Source organism: Knufia obscura (genome assembly GCF_036327395.1).
Source record: "Knufia obscura strain CCFEE 5817 isolate CBS 148926 chromosome Unknown scaffold_17, whole genome shotgun sequence".
In the NCBI taxonomy this organism is placed as follows: domain Eukaryota; kingdom Fungi; phylum Ascomycota; class Eurotiomycetes; order Chaetothyriales; family Trichomeriaceae; genus Knufia; species Knufia obscura.
This window is the reverse complement of record NW_027042703.1, coordinates 344,090-368,655: the sequence shown is the minus strand read 5'-3', so window position 1 is coordinate 368,655 and position 24,566 is coordinate 344,090. Positions and strand designations below refer to the sequence as shown.

The 24,566-nt window shown below is 39.6% G+C and overlaps 4 protein-coding genes across 4 annotated transcripts; all 4 read right to left on the bottom strand.

Annotated features, from left to right (window-relative positions):
- Positions 1-394: 394 nt before the first annotated feature.
- On the bottom strand, positions 395-1,041 carry PMZ80_010425 (uncharacterized protein; the record flags this gene model as incomplete). The annotated part of the gene is made up of 2 exons (XM_064878814.1): positions 395-790; positions 844-1,041. The coding sequence occupies 2 exons, from the start codon at positions 1,039-1,041 to the stop codon at positions 395-397; spliced, it is 594 nt and encodes a 197-aa protein (XP_064725508.1).
- Positions 1,042-1,843: 802 nt separating this feature from the next.
- Positions 1,844-2,996, bottom strand: ATG27 (type II membrane protein; the record flags this gene model as incomplete). The annotated part of the gene is made up of 3 exons (XM_064878813.1): positions 1,844-2,039; positions 2,088-2,622; positions 2,729-2,996. 3 exons carry the CDS (start codon positions 2,994-2,996, stop codon positions 1,844-1,846), a joined length of 999 nt encoding a protein of 332 aa, XP_064725507.1.
- A 421-nt stretch (positions 2,997-3,417) lies between these two features.
- On the bottom strand, positions 3,418-4,791 carry PMZ80_010423 (uncharacterized protein; the record flags this gene model as incomplete). The annotated part of the gene is made up of 1 exon (XM_064878812.1): positions 3,418-4,791. The coding sequence occupies one exon, from the start codon at positions 4,789-4,791 to the stop codon at positions 3,418-3,420; it is 1,374 nt and encodes a 457-aa protein (XP_064725506.1).
- A 1,102-nt stretch (positions 4,792-5,893) lies between these two features.
- On the bottom strand, positions 5,894-7,083 carry PMZ80_010422 (uncharacterized protein; the record flags this gene model as incomplete). The annotated part of the gene is made up of 2 exons (XM_064878811.1): positions 5,894-6,685; positions 6,847-7,083. 2 exons carry the CDS (start codon positions 7,081-7,083, stop codon positions 5,894-5,896), a joined length of 1,029 nt encoding a protein of 342 aa, XP_064725505.1.
- Positions 7,084-24,566: the final 17,483 nt, after the last annotated feature.

Below are 24,566 nucleotides of genomic sequence, written 5' to 3'. Positions count from 1 at the left end.
AATAGACAATGCCGTGGCCATCACGAGAACCACACAGTTTCGGAAGGCGACGAAGAATCTGGCGGAAAGGCTGGAGCATTAATAGAACATTACCTGCTCCCCAGCCTTTTCACCCACGCACCCGTGCAAGGTAAGACTGTTCTCTGAGCAGGTAGTCCTCTCATTAACCAATTAACATCAGAACTGCCTCATAATCAAGTATTATCCTTGTGTGTCAATCACCACTCCGACACGCCAAAGCCTCACCAAAACACCAAACATCTCACAAGCGAACATTTTCGTATTCTCGGCAAAGGCCAAACCACATCTCATTCCCATCTGCACGTTCGCTTCATGAAGTCTCGGCACGTCGAACACCAAGACATCCAGATGTTCTCGATCTACTCTGACAACCTCATGACCCGTTCTTGACATGAACGGTCATCCAATCTTTGTCGTCCTCATCATTCAGCTCATTTGTGCCAAGCTTGTTTGCATCCTCACTCAACTCGTATTCTTCCTCTCCGTTTCCATTCTTCGCATCCGGCCTGCTTCTCAAATAGGTAGGTCTTGCCAGGAAACTCTCGCTGAACGACCTCCCAAGCGCAGCTCCCTTCCTCTTCACCGAGTTTCGCCGCGAACCAGGAGGTACAACAGCAGCCTCTTTCTCTGTCTCCATTTCGTCCTCATTGAGCACTGACCACTCTCTCGCTGAGTAGTATGCACGGACGGTTGAGTTCGCGAGCGTTCCTATTTCGTTCACGTCTTTGGATTGGATTTTGCGTATCATGTTTTCGATGAGCTCAAAGTCCTATCAAATATCAGCTTCGGCCAACTCAATCGTCGACTTTGGGTACAACTTACGATGCCAATCTCCTCCATCGCAGGAATCCATTCTTCAATCAATCTTGACATGGCCTTCCTTCTCTCATCAGGCTGAAGCACAAGACCGAGCTTCTCTATCTCTGCTCTGAAGCATTTGAGCATCGTAACTCTTTGCTTATCATGCGTCATGGCCTGCGCGCGCTTCAACGGATCGTCAATCCCATGGTATGGATTCATTTCTGCTGATTGAACGAACAGATCTGCGAATCGATCGAGGAAGGATGTCGACCTGCTTCTGGTCAAGGCTGTTGTTCGATCGTCCTTGGAGGTACAGTAAGCAGAAGAATATTTGATATACTGACCGAAAGAAGGTATCGAAAACATCTGCGGCGCATGAGTCTTCGTGACATCCCCCGTTGGTTGTCACTATGTGCCATTTTCACTCTGCTTGAGGTTTGCTTCAGCCAGTCATTCAAACGACAGTCAACAACTTCACTCACTCACTTATTCCGCAGCTATTCAGATCATAATAGCTGCGCGCAACAGCGGACTCACGGGCGCCCTGCCTTCGTCTAGGTCGAGGGACCATTGGCAGACGACGCCCAGTCTGCTGCAGACCATATTTAAAGGGAACACCGTTCACAATAGAAGGTGAAGAGATCCGAGTATCGCCTCAGCGCATTACTTATGCTATTTCTCCATCGTTTGCTTCTTCTTTGTAGCATCGTCCTCTCTTCGTTTGGCGCTACCCGATTGCAGTCTTGAACAGGACTTGTCCAAACGAAGTGATCTTGTCTTGTCAAGAGCCGAACAAGCTAGCTCATGAATGGTTCGGACATGAGCTGTACAATATGCTGCATCATTTAGACACTGCGCCAGTCAGTTAGTATGAGCAACGCCTAGACGACACGATCGCATTTTGCTGGCAAGCTGTCCATTCGTCTCCAGATAATACACATCTCTCCCAGAAGTGACTGATTCTACCGCTTGCTACAAATCTGAAAACTCATCTCGCTTCCTCCCGCTTCTAACAATATGATCATACAGCGCTATATCCTCCTCTCGAAGACGAACCAGTCACAGTCTCCACCACCTTTCTTGACCAGTCTTTGAACAAGTAAGGCACATCTCGGATCGTGTCGCCGTGGGGAAGCAGATCCCAGCCGCGTGCACCATACCGGTTGTAGTTGAGCCATGAGCCGAAGATAAGATATGCTGCGATACCGAGGAAGAGACTGTTCATGTTAGCATTTCTTCCCTCCTTTCCTCAACATGGTACTTACATCAAAATAAACCAGGTGAAGAACCCCCAACCACCCTCCTTCTTGGTAGGCTCATCATCCCCCTCTTCGTACTTTTCACAGGCATATTTCGTCCTCCAATCCAGCCTAAGCACATCCATCCTGTCCTTGCCTTCTCCCTCTTCGGCATAGCTCACAAACTGCAGCGCATTCTTGCTATCCTGCTTGAACCTCTCACCATCACCGGGCTGATCTTCATCGTCGTCATCATCCTCATCGTCCTTCCTCAGTAGCGACCGTCTCTTGTCCTCCTCGTAGCCTTCGTTTCCTGTCCAATCTTGCTCGCAGAGAAAGCTCACTACTGCTTTCTGCTTCCGGTCGTTGTAGCGCCCACCGTGTAACTCGATGTCAATTCCCTCAAGGTCCTTCTCGCTTGTTTTCAGGCGCGTGATCTTGGGGTCGAGAGCGGCACCATGGCCGAGAGTATATTCGCCCGCCACGCCTATCACATCGCTGATAATCGGATGTTCAACGTCAGGGTCGTCTATCGGGTTCCAGGTCTTCGTTACGCCGCATACTGAGTGGAATATGTTAGTTTTGCCCAAAGAATACCACGAACTGTAGCACAAAATCTCACTCTGCTGCATAGTCCTCGCAACCACCGGCTTGTTGTCTTGACTCACCTCTCGTATAACTAGGACATGTATCACCCTTCGGCACACCCTTCGGCTTCTTAAGCGCCTGGCAGATGTCTATCGTCCAGGTCGTATTTGATTTGGACGGATGTGCTTGCGTGTCTGCGACCAGTATCGAATGTGGCCCTCCTAGTTTCGATAGATCGAACTTCTTCTTTTCTACTTGTACATTGTTGCAATCCAGGTTAACGGCTGAAACCAGCGAGGAGAGTAGGAGGAGAGAGGAGAGCGCTTTCGTCGGTATCGATGGGAGCATTGTCGGAGATGTGGTAGATGGGACACGGGGAGAACGAATCGATTGTCAATCACAATCGCTCGTAGACGATGGCTGAAGCGGAACGGCCGGACTGGTATGGTTGAAAAGGAGGAGATCTGTTGTACAGGGAGTGAAGATAATCAGGCAGTGGTGGTAGTCGTCGGGAATGAGGATGATGCCTGATCACGATGGATTGTCATGCGAGCAACGGACACGATTGTTGCGGCAATGATGCCATGCACAACTTCAAGCTTGCAAGGTCGGACTTGCTGTTTCCGAGCGGCACAATCTCGGCAACCATTGGCAGGGAACATGCTTACGAACGACTTGATAGGGACTGAGATCAGGGGCAGCTCAGGCAGGTACATTCATCCCTTGTAGCGCTTGTGATTTGATAGTACGTATGAATTCGATATCTCAGCTACTCATGCTGTCCAGCCTCGACGAGTTGCATATCTGAAGACTTATTCCAGATCCTAGCATACAAGGTGAGACAAACGGATTCAGACCACCCATACTTCTCAAGGATATCACATAGATCGTAGAAAGCCGGCACCAAGCTCGAGTTCCTGCGCATCTGTCCCATGATATTGACCATACGTTCCTCGAAAGGACTTGCCCTCCTCACAGACGTAACCGTGCCCATGCAGACCAGATAAAACTCCACATCCAACAAGCGATGTATCTGAAAATATTGTTCACCTCGAAGGTGATCCAGACATCGCCACAACCTCCTCTCAATCTCAGGTATACTGGGCGCCAGTTGTCCGTAATTCCGTAACAACGAGTGATTACTGACCAAGCAGGCCAATACTATACATTCGTCCAAGGTGTTAGTCCCATGAAGCACAGAGTTTGCGCAGGCGAGCTGATACTCCACGACGTTGGCCAGGTATGCAAAGTATGTTGATTGCGAAGGCGTACAGCGCCCTTTCGCTGCTTTGTCGAAGATCTTGACAAGCACCACGTAGTTGGTCGCAGCTGTAGCGACTTCCTCCGAAACAAGTCCTCGTAGTCGAAGCTGTAAATACGCGTTCCCTGGCTGCGGAGCGCTTTCGGAGGATATAGCTGGCAACTTGATTTGGTAATGCGGTTTCTGGTTGTACGTGATCGCCCTGGTATGGTCTCCATACATGAGATTGTCCGCAAGAATGCCCTCCATGCCAAGGTATTGCAATCCTTTGCGCCGGTGCAACCAGGTTGTTATGAGCTCCATATGCACAGATAGGTCCTCGGACTCGTTGCTAGCCCATGCGTTCGACATGATGCACAAAGCCGTCATGACTCGGGCATCAGACATCTCTCCATGCGCCAAAGCCCGTCTTTGGAGGTTGATGATCTTCACTTGAAGTTCGAGGGCTGTTTGGTCTACCTTTCCATCACGTAGCATGGAGGTTTGTGTAGCAACAATAGATAAGATACCATAGTGAAGAGCCTCGTCGTCCCACGCATTGTGCAAAACTGCTCTAAAGCGGGATATTGGGAAGAGGTGTCGTTCAGGTCCCTTAAAGTCGGAGTTCCATCTCAAGAAGCCTTGTGCATAGAAGCGTTCCAGCTCTGCTGTCATCGGTATAGGGTGTCTTACGAATGGGTCAGGCTTTTCGTCATCAATTTGATGGAGACTTGCATTCTGCTGTCGTTCTTTGAGACGCTTCGCGAAAGCTTGATGTGTTCTGAGCGGACATCGCAAGCGATTACATATCGGACATTGTCGTTGCGAGGTTGACCTCTTGAGAAAGCTACGCGCTTTGGGGTTTGGTGCTTGATCTGTGAGCATGTTCACACCGATCTGCATATTGTTGTGGCCACCTTCCGCTCGTTCATGTCTCCCTCTCTGCACATGTCATCGTCGTGGTAATGTGAATGAGTTTAGATGTCGCAATGATAAATTCTCGGATGTCTGTGTAAGGTGGCGAATTGATCAAAAACTGCATACCTACCTAATTGCCATGATAGATTGTACTTCTTTGGGATGAAGATCGATCTTGCTTCTCCGACTTTATCGCAGTGCATTGTCTCGCGGATTCTCATCCCGCTGACGCTTGGCCCACAGTAACCCTTGAGCGATACTTTGTAGGGGGCGTGATCGGCAGCCCAGAAGGTCATATTGCATCTGACTGGTAGAGCCTCATCGGGCGGATACAAACTATCGTACCTACGTGCAGGCGATCATTTGAAATATTCTCGAATGACACCTTCAGGTAGGAAATCTTCTGGGCTTGCGGAATACAGTTGTTAATATAATGGTATGATTTCCAAGTTGGCGATATCGAACAATGTTTGAACCGACTTTTATGCACGTCGCACGACCACCTTGCTCAACCCGCGAGATGCGATTGGCCAATCAATCATTAGCTGCAATTGTTCTGGTAGGTACCAGGCAGGGTATGTTTTTCACACAAGCGCCGTCGATCCTTTTTCTCGTATACCGTAGTATACGCAGATTTACTGATAGTAGGCCCGCAACAGAGACCGTTTACATCACCAGCAAAGTTGCAATCAGGGGGGCGCCGGTAGGCTTTCTAATACACTAAGTAATACTACCCTGGGTAGGAGCGCCTAAAGCCCATACAGTCTTTACAGGTCTAAATACGCACAGGGGTCGGCGGCGCTTGCGTGGAAAACACATACTGGGCCTTGTAGCTCCCTGACCAGATCAAGCACTCAAATGCCACATTGTTTATGGTTTAGCCCAACAGTCGTCTTCAGTAGCCAATCATGACCTAGGAAACGGCAAAAGAAGTAGGATTAATGATATTTCGCTATTCAAATCCTACGCGCGTTCCTAGGGGTATCTCAAATCTCATACAATAATCGTACTCACGCCTGTTCATCCAATACTCCTTGGTAGATTCTTTCACAGTGTGCCTTGATCTATCCAAGTGACTCAGCTGCCTCTACCAAAAGCAAGCCCAAACCAGGACAACAACCAACGCTATCAGATTTGCCTGTCCTTCCACAATCGATCCCTCACTCTTCTCCGCGATATACGTCTTGTTCTTCGCCAGAGTCTGCATCTCCTGTGTGACAAGCCCAGTTCTAGCAAGCTCTCTCACGTTGTTTCCAAATGTGGAAAGGATGTTCGAACTTCGTCCCTTTGGACAAAACACAACCTCGAAGCCGCCTCCTTCGGGTAGCACAAACGTCGACGTCTGATCATCATAGGCATAACTGTACGCATCAGGGCACACCTTCTTCGCTTGAATGCTGTAGTAGGATGGTTTGCATTTGTCCGGATTGTTGTAGCTGCCTGAACAGCAGTATTTCTCGTCGTTCCATTTGCTACACGCGCTGTAGCATGGATTGAAGATCGGCCGCGCAATGTTGTCGTCTGGGTACGGGTAAACACCATCGCCGGGTTTCTGAGGTGGGTTGAGTTGTAGCGGCCAAGGACACCACTTAAGTACATTCTGCGCGCTCATGGATTGTTCGAGTGGAATAGGATAAGAATCGTTACTACCGAACTGACTGTCTTCCGATGAGGTCGCTGATGTGTCAATGTACGATGAGGTACCGATGCAGATGGCATTGGTGAAGTTGGGTGGAATATCGGAGAGGGAGCTACCGTTGCCAGGCATGAATATAATGCCCATAGGAAGGTTGTAGCCGTCGACTAGAGATATGTCGTAGAAAGCTTGGTTCGAGGCGGAGGCGAGGGTAAACTCTGCTAGAGTTGCTGGTGGGTTGCCCTGATGCTGTCAGCTTTGGCTGGAATCCAGTGTAGTTGCAGTCCTACAGCTCCTTGACATTCGACGAATGCGCCGCAATCACCTGATGAACATGGCGCTCCTCCTTGGCCAGAAGTCGGAGTGCCATCATCGCTGAAGCTGCAATTCGTTCGTCCCCATACTCGACCTTTCCAGTCTGCGCTGACTGTCTGCGGAAGACTATCGCCTGAATCTAGTCGGAAGCCTGACTTGCCTGGACCTGTGCCTGATTGAGTTAGGATAGCCGGGTAGATTGTCTCGGCACAGTTGTTCGTCACTACTACGGGTAGGTCGGAGTTCTGTCGATTCACAAGGTGGACTGGTGGTTGCTGAAGATGGTGGACTGCACTGGCGGGTGCGGTAAGAGATGACAATGCCATGGAGCCGAGCAGCAAAGACCTTGAGATATCGCTATGAGGTCTACCAATCCGATGTGAATTTCGTGGTGGCCCAGCATAATACACCATCTCTTCTCAGGACTGGTGCTGAAGCTGTCTGTTCTAGCGATACTGCTGTAAAGGAAGCTGAAGGGAGCACCGAATTGTTCGCAAAGCCAAAAGAGCGTATGTCTAGGATAAGGGATGAGATGTGGTCGTCGTGACAGGTGATATGCACATGATGAGAAGTACCAAAGTCATATTGAACTTTGGCAAGCACGGACGACGTGCCGTTCCTTCCATGTCCTCGCTTCCCACTTCTTGTAGACGGCGGTCTGTAGTGTTCCTTGGTGAAAGAACAAGTCTTTGAGATAGCAAGAAGCAGCTACGTCATCGTGGTCCAATCTCGGGTCCTACCGAAGTCTATGCTGAGGGCCAAGAATAGGTAAAGCTCGCTTGAAGGCCAATCGACTGGACGAAGTTCCGAATCGTGAGAACAATCTGCAAGTGATGGTGGACCTTAAAAGCCTGGCGCAACACGTATTGCTGCTTGGTATGAGGCTTGTGTCTAGTACTCTCCCTGGTCGTGAGCTGCGGCCATTGATACGCTCCGCTACGTACAAGAGTCATATTTGTAGAAGCACAAATTTGCCCCTCAATCACACCTATTCGAGTCCTCTCGAAAACAGGCGGGCCTGTAACAGTCTCGGAAACCCGTACCGGTCTAACCATAACAATTGACCTGTACCGGTATCGCCAGAATCAGCTTCGAACATACTGTCTTGAGGTAAGCATTCCCGGTCTCTACTCGCGAGACGTCTCCCTCAGGTTGTCAACGCGACGCTGAGACATGGCAATTTTAGGTAGAGAAACTCCCGAAACGCCAGGCAACAGGACAAATGGTCGCACATTATCAGCCTTCAGTCTCAACCATAGCAGAGTCACGTCACGTCACAGCAAGCACGAACCGCCGAGTTACCTGCGTGCAAGTGGCATCTCTGAAGCGGTGTTTGAGCACTGATTCAGCAGTCGTAGGGCGAGAGACGAAGGACGATCACAGTAGTCTCAACGGCTCCATATTATAGCGATCGTTATAATCGCCTTTATTACTCGCTAATGAACGACTTGATTTCTAGTCGCCGAATCTACTTATATAATGCATGTCACTAAAACCAGTCTAGTAGCGGTCCGTTGAGAGCATCTCCTTCTTATGGTGCTTTCTGCCTGACAAAATATACGTCTTTTGCATACCTACGCCAACGTACGCTCCTGCCGCTTTCCCGCAGCAGATCAACCTGTTGGTAGTGCCTAGATGCTAAGAACCGTGTTTAGTGTCCGGTATATATCTCCCGTTTACGATTTCTGCATGCTAAACCCTTTGAAACAGCCTAAGACCTTGAGACTAGGACACTAACATCTTAAGCCTGTCCCATTGGGATCTTGAAAGACTCGGGCTAAGTTCTTTAGTTATGCGTTTCGGGGGTTGTCTGTAGCCAACTATTCCCAAATAGTCCATCTGGACTGTATCGCTTTCCTTACCGCAACCCTTTAGACTGGCCTGTACAATATCGAAAGCATGCTCTAGAATGGCTCGCCGCCCTACTACTCCGACTATAGGCTAGAACGCTTTCGCAAGAGGTATAGCTAGAACCGCCGACTGAGAACTCTTCGAGATGCGACAGACCTTGGTAAAGGCAACTTGCACTACGAAGCCGTTGCCTTAATAACCTCGTGCTAGAAGTAGATAACGCTATACAACGTCGATTATCTGTCCGTTGCCCGTGTTGGGGTAGCTTAGGTGCGATGCGGACTATAAGGTGCCAGGCGTGTCTTTTATAATAATGTGGCTACACATTATAGGCAATTGAACAGACGCGCATGGAGCCTTTTTGGTGGAAGATACGCCCGATACCTTATATACGAGCTGTGGCTTACTGTATAGTAGGTAACGCTATGTAACGTCGATTATCTGTTTACTATCCGTACTGCGATAGCTTACTCTATGTACAAAACTTGTCAGCTAAAGTCGATGTCTGGATCCTAATAGCCCTCTTAACACACGTATAAATCTGTGCTAAACTCGGGTAGAATATAGCGAGCTTGCTACGTTCTGTATAGAATTCGGATTTAGAAGAGATTAAGAATCTTAGTAGCTACTTCTCTCTTCCTTAGCCTTATCTATGTTTTATATAACAGCTACATAAGGACTTAAATGCTCTTTAATCTCCTATATAGACGGTAAATTACGTTTGACTACCTTTCTACGATACGTTAGCTCTCGCGGTAGTGCCTAATTACGATCCCTTTACTATAGATCTTTTCGAAACACATCGCTAATTTAAGACTAGAACATTAATAATCTAGGCCTGTTTTATAGCTAATATGCAGAACTCGGGCTAAGCCTCTCGGTCGGGCCCTTACCAAGATTATATAGGCCTAGTCTAGAATAAAACGGTCTATCTGGACTGGATCGTTTTATAGAAATGGATAATACTGTGCAACGTCGATTATCTGTTCGCTGCCTAGGCTAAAGCGGCGTAAGCTAGATCTAAATAATGCTTAATAAGCCTTATTTCGGGATAGATAACGCTATATAACGTCGATTACGTATTCGCTGCTTATACTGTATTAGCTCTAGTCGATACCCGATAGCCCTCTTACTACATACCGATCCTTAGCGCAACACAACTCAGTATCTTAGGTAGCGTCCTTACGAATCTTATAGCTGGCAAACGAGCATAATGATCGTTTCCTTTTATGGTTTACTAACCGTAGCTATATTTAATCGTTACAGCAGATATATACTTCATTATATCCGGTTACGTTAGATCCTTAGGAATATTAAGGCTTAGTCTTTTTTATACGATAACCTATAGTCTTTAGCTACTCCGTTATAGACAGTATAAGATCTTACTATTATTATAAGGGAAGGCAGCCTTACGTGCTCGCATAAGGAGCCTAAAGTTACTAGCTTATAAACGTGAAGTAGTGTTTAAGTACCGGTTTATAGCCGCAGCTGTCTCACCTAATACAGTTAGCGTCTTCCCACTTACCGCCGGCGCTGAGAAGACTTTTCTAACATTACTTCCTGCTATACATTATAATTCAGTAGCAGCAGTGCTCCGATAGAAGGACGCGGATAGGATACGCTATATAACGTCGAATATCTAATCTTCTCTACTATCAGGACGTACACGCTGCCTAAAGCGATTTCCTAGTGGCTTCCGAAAAAGGTCTTATACGGTATAGACTATATATAGATAACCTATCTATAATACCGAGATATTAATATTCGATACGGCCTAAGATAGCTCTCTTTATATAGGGCTTTTACGGAAGTTTTAAGGCAGTATACAGCGGAATTCTAATTAAGGTCTAAGTATCGCTTCGCTAATAGGAGCTAAGGACGTTACGGCTTTCTACTACTAAGCTACGACCTAAATTATTAGTAACTACGTCAGCTCTTATCTTATCTCCTATAATATTAGCGACTTCGTATTACTCTTTAGAGAATTAGTTAAACGGTATATATATAGCGTTTCTATCTACGATTCTATTACGGACTAAATATAGGCTCGCTATATCGTAACTTTAGATATCTTATAGGCGCCGACGCTTTCTATTTATGCGTAATTTAGCTCTATAAAACTCTAAGTACTACTTCGACCTTCTTTAATCGCTATAAGTATTGTGATTTAGAATATATTTAGTATCTAATATATATATTATTCGATAGTACAATATACTACGATTACCTCGTAATCCCGATACTTAAGTAAACTAAACCTTTAGCTCGTTTCACTAAAGATTACTATAACTACTAACTAGTTATACCTCTCTTTCTACCTTTAGTATTAGATAACGCACGCTAATATATATAGCCCCCTTATATTCCTACAACCTCTTTATTAGGCTCTATACACTATAATAGTAGGCTCTATACGTATCTAAGATACTATTTAATAACGTCCTTCTTTATCGTTATATATTTTCTAAGGTTAATGCGATTACCGAGTCCGGTGTTTATTTTATCCGCTATAACTAGCTTAAGCTCTCGCTAGGCGTTCTAATATATCTCTTATAGCGCTTATATAATATTACGCTACCGATACGCGTAAGGATCTAGAGTCTACTTTATAGTCTTAAAGATAAAGGTATAGTTTCGGTTTATATTATAGAAGTTCTTTGCTTTTAGGACTTATTTAGATATTTCTATACGCCGGGTACTTACTAACACTTCGGATAATATAAGGTAGCAGTTAAGGTTAGGTCGTCGCATATACTTATTAATCGGGAAAAGGATATATATTAAAGAAGTAATTCCGTAAGTAGCTCGGAGTAATACCTTAGACCTATAATTATTAGATATAAAGCGCCGATCTAACTAGTTAATCTATATAAAATTAAGTAAGAGTATAGGCGTATAAGGGTACAGCTCCGTAAATATCTAATTCTATATAACTCCTAGTATAAAAACGTAGGTAGCTAACGAATATTTGTGCCCAAGAGCGTATATCTACTCGCTTTTCTATTCTCGATATTACTAGAGGAGATAATAGTACTCCACTACGGTAAAAGAGTAAGGAGTAGAAAATCCTTATTCTTTATTCTCTGCCTCTTTATCTAAAGAAGAATATACTAATTCCGCTGCTTCGGTGTCCTAGGTGTCTTCGTTAGCGTCCTCTATACAGTTAATTACGTTCTTAAAAGGCAACGGGGGCCGAGCTTAAGGAAAACGGCCTTCTTTAAGCGACGCGTTTAAGATTCGTAACATCTACTTAATAAGTTTATAGGGATTATTAAGCGTTACTTAATAGAAATTTAGCTATTCAGTGTTTATACGATAGTGTAACTAGTTTAGCGTTATTATATAGAACTAGCTCTCTAGTAGGTAGTATTACGGAATAAAGAATACTACTATTAGATAATTAGAAAGTGTCGTTAGAAGATAATTCTATAAACAGAAGGCTAAAAATAATAATATATCGGGGTTCTACCGATTATAAGTAGAATAGGCTAAAGTTATATTTATATTCTATATATAGTATATACTACGTTTTAGTTCTATCGTTACCCGTAAACTAAATAGTATATAGTAAATAGCGAAGTCTCTAACGAGTAGCCGAATAGAGAAGTCCTCTACTCTATAGACTTATAAGAACTACGAGAAGGCTTTTTATATATATCTAAGCAGACCCCCCTTCTTATAGAGGTAGCTTTCGATCGCGGGCTATAGCTAGGTTACAGGTACTAGGGATATCGGAACTAGCTGTTTACATATAAGCTTAGTAAACGGGTTCTTCTACTCGGTATTATAAGTACGGTAGAGTAAGCCTATGGATTTAAGTGCTTATTATACTAAGTTAAAGTCTAGTATTATTAGCGACCACTTAATAGGGAAAGGCTCCTATAGAGAACCGGTTATCCTTATTACTAAACTTATAATATATAGTCGTTAACTACCTACTCGATCTACTATCTTTATATAGTTAACCTTATACTTTTTATATATACTCTATAGATACTAAAGAGGTATTAAGGCTAGTAGGTAAGGCGACGAAAGGTTCTATATAATAAAAGCAGTATATTATTCTTATCGCTTACTGTGGTTTATCCTAAAGCTAAAAGCTTTACCTCTCTCGGAACGTAGGTCGTCGGTATAGCCTATAAGCTTATAATTAAGACTAAAGATCTTAGCTTTAGGTCGCTTACTAAGCACGAGAGATAATCTATCTTTTATAGTTATAGATTCTATATCTAACGGATAACTAGAAAGAGCGTAGTCTATTAAGGTACCTTCCACTCTAAATATAAAGTCTGTTATATCCTTAGCTATAAAGTACTTAAAACGTGCTTTAAATACATAGCCTAAGGTAGTCTTTAGCTAGTACCTAAGCTAACGAATACTATTTAAGAGCTCTAAGCGTCTATCGCCTATACTAAGGTTATCGGTTATACTAAGAGTATCGGCTTCTTAACCGATAAATAACACTAGTGTAATACTTATAGATTTAATAGGGAGCACGAAACTAAGTATTAATATTCCTTTAGTTAATAAACTGTACTTGATTTTAAGTATCGCCGAGATAATATAACTAGTAAGTTCGAGTTTAATATATTATTAGGGTCTAGTAAGTACGGCTCGGTGCAATATTTAGCTTTTAGTACCTTCCGGTCTATAGTGTCCGGATAAAGTAGCTAGGGTCTAACGCTTAGCTGTATTACTGGTATACTATAGGACGGTTCTAATCCGGTAGAAGAGTCCCTCTCTAAGTATATATTTCGTAGATTCTAGCTAAGGTCCGTTTTAGCGGTCGCTATATAATGAAACCTTATTGTACCGAGACAGTATTAAGATAGGCGGCTAGCTCGGTATAATAGCTATAAAGAGCGTTAAGGTAAGAAGGTCTTCTTGTTAGCCGCGACTACGTTTAGAGCCTAGTAGGTTTAAAGAACCGCTCTAATTGCTAATACCTTAAGTATAATAACTCAGCTCCCTATAGGATACTATATTGCACTACCTAGTTATATAACTTACTATATAACTCGGGTTAAATAAGCTTAGTATTAGTTATATATAGACGGGTCCTATAATTCGCGCTTAAGGTAACGAGCTTAGAGATTAGCCTTTAGATAATGAAACTAGACTAAACTACGTGTCTTTTCGTTTTTTACCTTTAATGTTTAGAGAGCGGTAAGGGAATCGGCTCGGTCGTGGACGCGTACCCCTATCCTTCGGCTTTTAAATCTATATTCAATAGCGGCCTACACTTTAAGACTACTGTTACAGAGGTAACTGCGTTAAATGTACTTTTTACTGTAATTTACTGCGTTTAAAAGAAGGATTACGTGTTGTAAAACGCTTTATATAGTTACTACTACGACTTTCCGTTGTCGCAGTCCTGGTTTTGTCCTTTATATAGTTTTTTAATAATAATACGAAAATCACCTTTAACTCTCTTCCTTTATTAATAGCCGTGACAACTATAATATTAATTATATAGGTGCTAGTAATATACGCTACTTTAATAAGTCTGTAGCGATAACTATTTCGTTGATTAAAAAGTCGTAGTATAGATGTTACGAGTCTAATTAATATAGTCGCGTTATATAAATCTCGAAGTAATACACTAAGTAATTACTACTATATTACTAATAATACTAGGCTGCGATTAGCGGATATTAGCCTTTTAGTCGGAGGTAGGAACTATAAGCTCTTAGACGCTACGGTGTTCGTAATGGCGCTAACTGATATTTATTATAGAAAAGGTTACGGTAGAGTTAGTTTCCTTATCTAAAAGCTATAGTATACAGTATTAATAATGTATAGGTGTACCTAACGTTACTATAGCTATTAAGGAAGGCGATAATTACTATAGAGAGTCTATAGCGACTTAAATAAGTACCGGAGCTTTTATAAAGTCTAGAAGACTGAACTGGTTAAGACTAAAAGGAATAGCGTAATATAGACGATCGTTAGAGGTTATACCGCATCAGCGTACTTAGTGGATAGCTTATAAACTAAATACCTATATTACTATTCGTACTCCTTACTAAGAGCTATTATCGCGAAAGACCACAACTCAGTGGGCTTGCAGTATAGTTAGTAACGGTATACCTTAGTCTCGAACTATATATAGGGGCAATAAGCGAGATGCGTAAGGTCTATAAGGAAGGTAAGGTTAAAGGTAGAAGTTATAGTAACGCCGTAAATATACTAGTAATAGGGAAATCTTAAAACGATTTCAAGAAAGAGCGCGCCGATAGGCTAATAGGAATTTTAAGTAAGCTTTAATTACTTTAGCGTCTAGGACCTTCTTTTACGCCTAGATTCGGGACGATTCGGTGCGAACTATTCTTAGCTACTTATAAGGGATTCCGAGAGGAAGATTAGATAGAGTAAATTAATCGCTTAATGCTATTATAGGTAGTCGGTAGTTTCCTAAGAATAATACGGGTGTATAAGTTTTTTTTAGTAGAGATCGATTTCTAGGATTGAAAAGTGTAGTAGTAGTATCGCGAAATACGCGGAGAATAAGAATTCGATATAGGCCTATATATTTAGCCGTACGTAGTCGATCGCGGTTATTTAGTATATAGTATACGCTAGTATATAACCTATAAAACTAACTACTATAGCTAAACTAGACGTATATTAGAAAGTCCTCGATTAAGAAACTTCCTAGTAGCCACTACTCACACCTAAATAAGGTATAAACGTATCTAAGATTCCGTTTTCGTACCTATTAACCCGGCGGACTAAATCTTTAAGGTTTAGATAATTCTCGATACGCTTTAAGTTAGCGATATATCTAGTTTAGCTTAGTAAAACGAATTATCCTTCGACTTTAATAGGCTAGATATAGTATATTATAGAGAGCTTAAGACTATACTAGAGTGTTACCTATAAATCTATATAGTATAGGATCTAATATAGTACCTGTAACGCAGAATAAACGACCGGTAAACGCTCTAGAAACGCGAAGCAGTAGACTTCCTTAAGATAATGCTTAATAGCGAAGATAAAACTACTTAGTGCCTTATAAGTTAAGCTATTAAAGAACTCTAAGACGTAAGATAAGTTATATAAATAAAACAGCCTTACTAATAGACTATACTAATAACTTTAGTACTGCCCTAGCTTATTTACGGGATCTCCTCTCTAGTATTCGATCTAAAGGCCAGTTATTTAATAAGTAGTTATACCCCCGCGAGCAGTAGATTCCTATATAGTAGAAGGATCTCCTTCGTTATAAAGTCTAGCGACACCTTAAATATCTACTTTTCCTTATAGAGGAATACGATGGGTATAGCTTAACTGCCTAAGAAGTAAGAAAGCTGGTATAAAAGGTCGTAGAACTATTAGCGGATAAAGATCTTATAATAAATAAAACCGGGAATACTTAAGGGTATTAGGATTAAAGACCCTAGTGGCTTTAGTGCCCTAAGCTGTATAATAGTATTGTTAAGAATAACAATTACTATATACTAAGTATAGCGAGAGGTATCTAGTGCAAAATTATTCTAGCCTTATAGCCGGTATCGCACTATTTATTACCTCGATTAATTAATCGACTCCGACGTAGACTAAGTATTAGTATCGCGGTTTCCTAAGTATATCGATTATTTACCTTCTACGGTTCGACTAATTATATACCTATAACCTAGGCTTTACCTCCTACCACCGTATCTTTTTAATACTTAGTTTTAAGCTTGCTTATAGTTATCGTAGCTTCTTGTTACGGCGTTAAACCCCTACTCTAGTATTAGCTCGCCTCTTTCTACTCGACGGTACTAGGTCTTATATAGCCGGTTAATATATAGATGTGTATATTATAGTATCGCTTAGGGTAGAAGCTATAGAATGAATACCGGGCTTAGTACTAGACTCTAAGGGTATATTAATAGAGGTAGTCGTAATCCTTAGTTCTAGCTTTCTAACTAGATCGTATTATACTCGCGAGCCTAATACTTCGGCTTAGGGCGGAGTATAAAAGTGTTTCTTAGGCTCGGTACGTAACGAATACCTTTAACCTTAATTACTGGTTACGCAGTTATAATTACTTACTTATATCTTTAGAGTGTTACTAAGCTATTAGGTATTAACGAGAACGAGGCTTTTCGATAAGGTGGGTTTGCTTTAGTAGCTTATAAGATAAGTAGATATCAACGTGTGCTGGGCTTAGAGGCGCTTTCTAGGTTAAGGAGCTCGGCGTTTACGCTCTGAATATTCGTAGTTACGTCCCGTTCTCTAATATAAGTCGTACCGAGGTAGCTGTTTCCCGTACTGCCTTCTGAGTCTTTTATAATTATTATATGGTACTACGGAAAGTGACTGCGTTACTATAGATTCGATAGGTCTATTATTAAAGGATTCGTTAAAGTGTATTAACGAGGCGGGTCTTATAGTCCGAAAGTTCGTAATATTAGTAACTTTAAAGATAAGTGTTATAAGGCTGTTGTCCTCTACGTGACCAGTAAGGGTACGAGTGGAACCTCTGTGTTCTACTCAAGTAAGCTGGGCTAGATATATTACAGATGAGTCGAAGCAAGGTCCGTTATATACAGGTAGGGGGTCTAGTATAACTTAGGTTAACTACGGAACTATAGAACTCTATAAAGGAGAGTCGTAATCTATATACTTATTCCTATAGTCCTAAATAGGAAGTCTTAGTTAGTTTAATAGTTAATTAGTATCGTTCCTACTAATTACCTATATAACTAGTTATTACCTTTCTAAGAAGTCACGTAATAGGTCCCTTATCCTTTACGTACTAGGCTTCCTTATAAGACCTTTCTTATATCTCTTGTGTCCGGCCGCCGGACGGCCTAACTAATATAATCTGTAACACTTTCCTCTCCCTAGCCTACTCGCGTCCACGCGAGTATATAACTAGTGAGTCCTTTCCTATTGTCTTATTTTCCTTTTCTCCTCGTTATAAACTAACAATACCGCGTAGCGTCTTTTAAATTAATAAATGAAAATCCTTAAAACCTAAACGTTCTAAATCTCTTTAATTCGTTAAACTTATAGAGGTAATCTCACTAGAATAAAACGTCGCTATAATAGCTTATAGTAGTTATATTAATAGTAACCTTATTTATTACTACGATCGTAAATAATCGATTAAGTATGCTAAGTACCTAAAGTCTAGTCGGATATACGACGGGACCTTCTCCCTCTAAGAGTTACGGTTAGTAGCTAAGGAGAAGGAGCGCGTTAAGAAGCAACGCCGCGAAAAAGCCCGTAAGCTAGCTGAGTTACGTAAAGCTTTAGTTAAGGCCTAACAGGCCTTAGCTGCGGTGGAAATAGAAACGGTTGAGTTAGACGAGACGATCACCGCTTTAGAGGATCGTTCTTCTCGGATGATTCGTCGCGAGATACTAGCTCTAGGCGTTCTAAATAAGCTGCCTTAAGATAGCCAGGTGGCTCCGGTAGAGCCTAAGTTTATATGGCAGGGTTCTAAAGTAACGGAAGGTATGTCCTAGTCGGATATCGCGACGTTAGAGCCTTAGCCCTTCGATACGTAAACTTCTTAATCGTTCTCCTAGCTACGCATAGTCTCATCGTTGATCGAAGTGTAGTTGGTATAAAATAAGCGGCGAGGGACTTCGCGCCTAGCCCTATTCCTGTAAACGGGTAGTCGCCGTTACCGTATACTTAGTATTTATTTATTATTATTTTGTATAGTACAATTCTTAGCTTAGCTAATCTTTTCTTATTATAGTTAACCTAGTACTTTACTAGTCGTTTTCTAGGTTTAGTAGTATTAATCTACTTAAGATAGTATATTCGAAGTTCTATAATTATATCTAGGTCTAAGTATTCCTCTAGTTCCTATATATTATCCGAATCGTTATAATCTATTTATTTAATTAGATATAACTTCTTTCCCTTTTTCTACCTTATACTAAGAACGGCTTCGATATCGTATACCTATATTTCTATTTCTTTATCTAGTAGTAGCGATTCTTGAGTTTTAACGTTATTAGATACCTTCTCTAAGAGTGCTATATAGAACACCGGGTATATCCTTATATCTTTAGGTAGTACTAGTTTATACGTTACTAGTCCTAATTTCTTTTTAATTCTAAATAGTCTAAGTTTCTTAAAGTCTAATTTATCGTTTAGTCTTCTAGTCTTAATATTATATCGTAAGAGGTAGGCTATACCCCCCTCTTTAAAGTCTAGTCCCTTAGATCTTCCTTTATTTACGAATTTAGCTATTCTTTTAGCTAGAAACGCGAGTTCTACTAATAATTCCTTATAAAGTACCCTTAGTTTAGTAACTTTTACGGTAGCTTATTAAGTAGTAGAGTAGAGGTTTAATAGTTCTTATTAAATATTTAGGTAGAATCCGTAGTTAGTATAGAATAGTAATATCCTAGTAGTAACTTTAGAGTTATTATAAGCGAGCTATACTAAAGGTAATAGTTCTACCTAATCGTCCTACTCGTAATTAATATATACTCTAAGGTATTATTCTAGGGTTTAGTTAGTTCGTTCTATTTATTCGTTCGTTTAGGGGTAAAATACAGTTAATATTTTATTCTTACTTCCTAGTTAGTCCATTAACGATTACTAAAACCTTAATTTAAAGAGCTTATCTTAATCGGTTACTAGTTTTAATAGTATCCTATAAGACGTAAATACGTATCTTATAAATATATACGCTAGTTCTTCTGCCTTTATAGTGTCTTTTATAGGTATAAAGTAGGCGTATTTAGTAAGTTAATCTATAATTATATAGATTATATTATATCCTTATTTAGTTACTAGGTCTTTAGATATTAGTAATAGTTTAATAAAGTCTATCGTAACTTCTTCCTATATACCTAAAGGTGGTTCTAGAGCCTAGAGTTTTCCGTACGGCTTATATCTAAACGCCTTCGTTCTTATATACACGTTATATTAACTAATATAGTCCTTAACGTCTTTATTTAATCCTAGCTAGGTCTAATTTTAAGTGATTAACTTAATTATCTTATTAACTTCGAAATGTCCTACGATTCGATTATTATAATATACTCTAATAATCTTTTCCTTTCTATTTAGTTAGAATATTATTAACCTTTTCTATTTAATTAACCTATAGCTGGGTATATATTAGTGTATTGCCTTCTTGCTTAAAGAGTTAGAATTTAATCGTTTTTTCCTTACCTTTAGTGTAGTTAGGTCTCCGGCTAAGAGCATCTACTCTAGTGTTTTCTGTTCCTTTAACGTAGTGGATCTTAAATTTATATAGTACTATCGTTTTAACCTATCTAATTTATCGTTTACCTAGTTTCTTAGATAAAGTCTAATAAGTTAAATTTAAGTAGTCGGAATATACGTTAATAAGGTATTTAGATCCTTTTAAGTATACTCTTTATTTACGTATTACTTCGATAATCGTAAGTAACTCTATATCGTAAATCTCGTAATTAGCCTTAGCGGGTAATATTTTCCTAGAGTAGTATATAACTAGTTATATTTTCCCTTTATTATTCGATTAACTAATAACTACAGTAATAGCGAATCCTAAGGTATCGGTCTTAATAACTATTCTTTTTTCTGGATTAAAGTAGACTAGTATAGGTGCTTTAGTAAATAGCTCTTTTAGTCGTTTAAAAGCAGCTTATGCTTCGGTTTCTATAGTAAATTATAGTCCCTTCTTTATTAATACTAATAGTAGTAAAGCGATTCGTAAGAATCCTTTAATAAATTATCGGTAGTAGTTAATTAGCCTAAGGAAACTCTATACTTCCTTAATATTCTTTAGTTCGGGCTAATCTAGTATAGACTGTACTTTCGCTGGATTTAGTTTAATACTATAGTCGCTAACGATAGATCCTAGGAATAGAACTTTATATTTAAAGAACTTACACTTTTCTAGTTTAAGCTTTAATTCTCTTTCTTAAAGTTATTCTATAACCTACTAAATATACTTAATATATTCTTTTCTTATTTTAGAAAACACTAATATATCGTCTAAGTATACTATTATAAAGATATTAAGTCCTTTATATAGGGCTTCGTTAATAAGTACTTAATACGATATAGGTGCGTTAGTAAGGCCGAAAGGTATTACTTAGTACTTGTAGTGTCTATAGCGAGTGCTAAAAGCGGTCTTTTATTCTTTACCTTCCTTTATGCGGATTAGATTATATACTCTGCGAAGGTCTAAGGCCGTAAACTATTTAGCTCCTTAGAGTCGGTCCTATAACTCGGATATTAACGGTAAGGGGTAACTATTCTTAATGGTGATCTCGTTAAGTTTTCGGTAATTAACGTATAGTTAAAGAGATTTATCTTTCTTTAGTATAAAGAGAATCGGGTATCTAGCCGGTGATTTTAAGGGTTAGATAAATCCTTTTTTTATATTCTTATTAATATACTTTCGTAGCTCTATCTCTTATGCTCGTAATAGAGGATAGATACGTTCTTTAGTTAAGTTCTTTTCTTTAACTAATAGTATTTCGTGGTCCTACGATTAGTATTTTAGTAAAACGATTCGTATTTTATTATCTTTAAATAGATCCTTATAGTCTCGGTACTTATAAGGTATCTCTAGCTCGTTTAGCGCTTATTCTATTTCCTATTTTTAATCGTTTGTCTTAGCCGTTCAATTTACTTATTTCTTAGTAGTTATATTACGGTAGAGCGGCCTTACCTAGACTATTATTATATATTATTTAAATTCGAACTATAATCGATTTATTAATTACCTTCTTAAGGGGTTAATTAGGAATCCTGTTTAGTCTAGCTAATCTAGTCCTAATATATATTCCGTATTAAGGTTCTTAATAATATCTAGGTCTATAAGATAATACCTATTCTAATATTGTACTTAAGCTATTTAAATCTCCTTAGATACCTTACTATAGCTCTAATTCATTCCTTTTAATAAGTATGGCTCTTACTTCTTTTTTCTTATGCCTCGTAGGTATTAAGTAACGAAGCTCTAGGATACTAAGCTTATATTAGCTCCCGTATTCACTATTACTCTAACGGTCTTTCTATTTATACGCGCGGTAACCTTAATTAGCTTAAGATTCTTTTTCTTAGCTGTTAGGTTACAGACTTTCTACGGCCTCGTCACTAGTTATCTTAGCTTACGACGGCCTTATTGTTTTTTAACGTACTATTTAGTTCGAAGTCCGATATTACTTTATTAATTGCGTTTAATCCTTTAGCGTATCGTTCTACCTTAGGTGTATCCTAGTGTAGTAGATATTTAAAGTAAGATAGCGGTATAGTCTATTTATTCTATACTATATATATCTAGTATATATAGGGACTAGGAGTATTTATTACCTTCCTATAGTCCTTAGAGTGATAGATACTCTATATACTCTCGGTGTATTCTCCTCTTAGTAGGCTATTAGGGTTAAAATACTTGTGTCGGTGCTAAGTCTTTTACTTATAGTTTAGATTCGTGCACTAATTCTAGAACTATTAATTAGTTCGGATTATTATTCTGTTATTATATCGTTCTATAATCGTTATAGTCGTATCCTTCTCTTTATCTAAAGTCTCTACTTCCGAAGAGGAGTATTCTAACTCGGGATATTCCGACGTTATAGCTGGCCTCGATTTCTTTCCTATATATAATAGTATTCGTAGTTTTATAAGTAAATATTAAGCTACTATTTTCCTATTATCGGGTCCCTACTATACTACGGGTCCTCCTCGGATATTTAGCTTAATATAGTCGTAGGTTTACCCGTAAGGTGCCTTTAGTATATAAACCCTTATTTACGGTTTCTTATAACGGTATACTCTTAGTATCCTTTTCTTAAACGTTATATAATTTATATATACCTACTAATTAGTTTATATAATGATCTACTTATTATCTTATAGAATCGTAGACGTTTATAGAGAGTCTCGCTTCTTTAATTAATTAGCTTATCGTTTAACTTCTTTAGCTAATTTCTCTATATACTTCGTATATTCGTTGATTATTCTATTGACTTTATCCTTACTAAAGGAGTATTCCTTAAGTTCTTACTTATCGAACTCGTGCTATTACACTATATATATTAGGATTAATTATCGTTCTCTATTAGGATAATAAGCGATAGCGCTATAGAACGCGCTATCCTTCTCTATCCGGATTTATCGCTAATACTATATTTTAATAATCGTTCGTTAAGAGTTATTTATAACTACCTTCGGGTCCCTATCTATAGGAATTAGTACCTAGTGTACGTTCGCTTATCGTATAGGTATTTTAGCCTTTTTAGGTTTCTTTAGATACTATCTAGAGCTATCTTTCTCGCTTATATAGATATAATAATTATCCTTATAGTACGTAGTTTACGATATATAGTTATACTTCGGATATCGGGTATTACTTATATCGAGTTCCTCGTTTTACTCGTTAAGTAAGGTATCTCTATCTCCTTCGGAGGTCTTCTCTTATACAGGTTGTTTCTTAGTTATATTAACTTATTTCCCTAAATTTCGATACTCTCGTATATAGTGTCCTTTCTTTCTATACTAGAGATATTCGCCGTTACGGTATCGCTTCTATTACGTATCCGTTATAGTTCTTTTCTTTAGTGTAAACTTCTTTTGTTGCGGCGTAAATATCCTCTTTCTTTCTAGCCGTTTATTAAACTTAATTACCTAATTAGCCTACTAATCTATGGTATCGGGGTCTCGTTAATAGGATTACTTGTTATTCCCTTTACTTATAAACCTCCTTCTAGAGTACTCTGTGTTTCGCGACTTCTCTATCTTTTTTTCCTAAGCGCGAGAGTTAATCTTTATAGCGACCTCGATAAGTCTATTAAGTCCGTTAAATTCGTTCTTACGCTCTAAAATCTTATCTTTAATAAAGTCCTTAAGTCCGAAGTAATACTTAGCTACTAGTGCGGATTCGTCCTATTCTAGTTATTTAGTAATTTACTAAAACTTAGTAGTATAGGTAGCGATAGCTTTAGTTTACCTAAGGCTGTGTATTTATCGTTTAGCTTTCTTAAGCTCGTTAACGCTACTATATAACTTTTCTATATCCTTAAGGAGTATACTAACGTTCTTAAAGAGCTTATTAGTTCGTAGCTTTCGGTCGTTCTTATTAAGGTAATCTAAGAAGTCGTTTAGATATAGCTTAAGCTATTTCCGAGCTCTATCTCGTAGGTAATTTATAACCTAAAGGACCTTGTCCTCTTACTTCTAAAGGGTTAAAAATCGAAGGTATACTCTAACCTACTATTTAAAGCCTTTAAAGCTTATAGGATCCCTATTAAAGGGTTTAGGTTCCTTAATCTTTAATTTACCGCTCTTAGTTCCTAATAATATAAGGTTAGTAACGAAGGCGTTAGACCTACTGTTTAATTCTATTAAAGATATCCTTAGTAATGATACGTTTAATAATTAAAAGCTATCCGTTATTCCTATTAGTAATTATAGTCTACTACTAAGCTCTCTTTAAGTAAACTTAATAGGGCTACCTATACTTATAGGCTATCGTACTTAGTGAGTATAGTAGTTAAAATATTATAAGGTTAGTATCTCTACGTAACTAGTAATAGTACGAGTAGAACCTTAGTAGTTCTACTTAAGTAAGCTAAGTAGGATATTAGGCTAGTAAGTATTTAATATAAGGTTAAGTTATATATAGGTAGGGTTCTAGTATAACTTAGGTTAACTACGAAACTATAAACTATACTAAAGAAGAGCCGTAATCTATATACTTATTCCTATAGTCCCGAATAGGAAGTCTTAGTTAGTTTAATAGTTAATTAGTATCGTTCCTCCTAATTACCTATATAACTAGTTATTACCTTTCTAGGAAGTCGCGTAACAGGTCCCTTGTCCTTTACGTGCCAGGCTTCCTCGCAAGACCTTCCTTATATCTCTTGTGTCCGGCCGCCGGACGGCCTAACCAATGTGGTCCGTAACATTTATATAATTAAGCTATAGATATCTAATAAGCTACTAAATTATAAAGTTTCCTATATAAATCTACTCTTAGTAGTATATAATAGTACTTTAT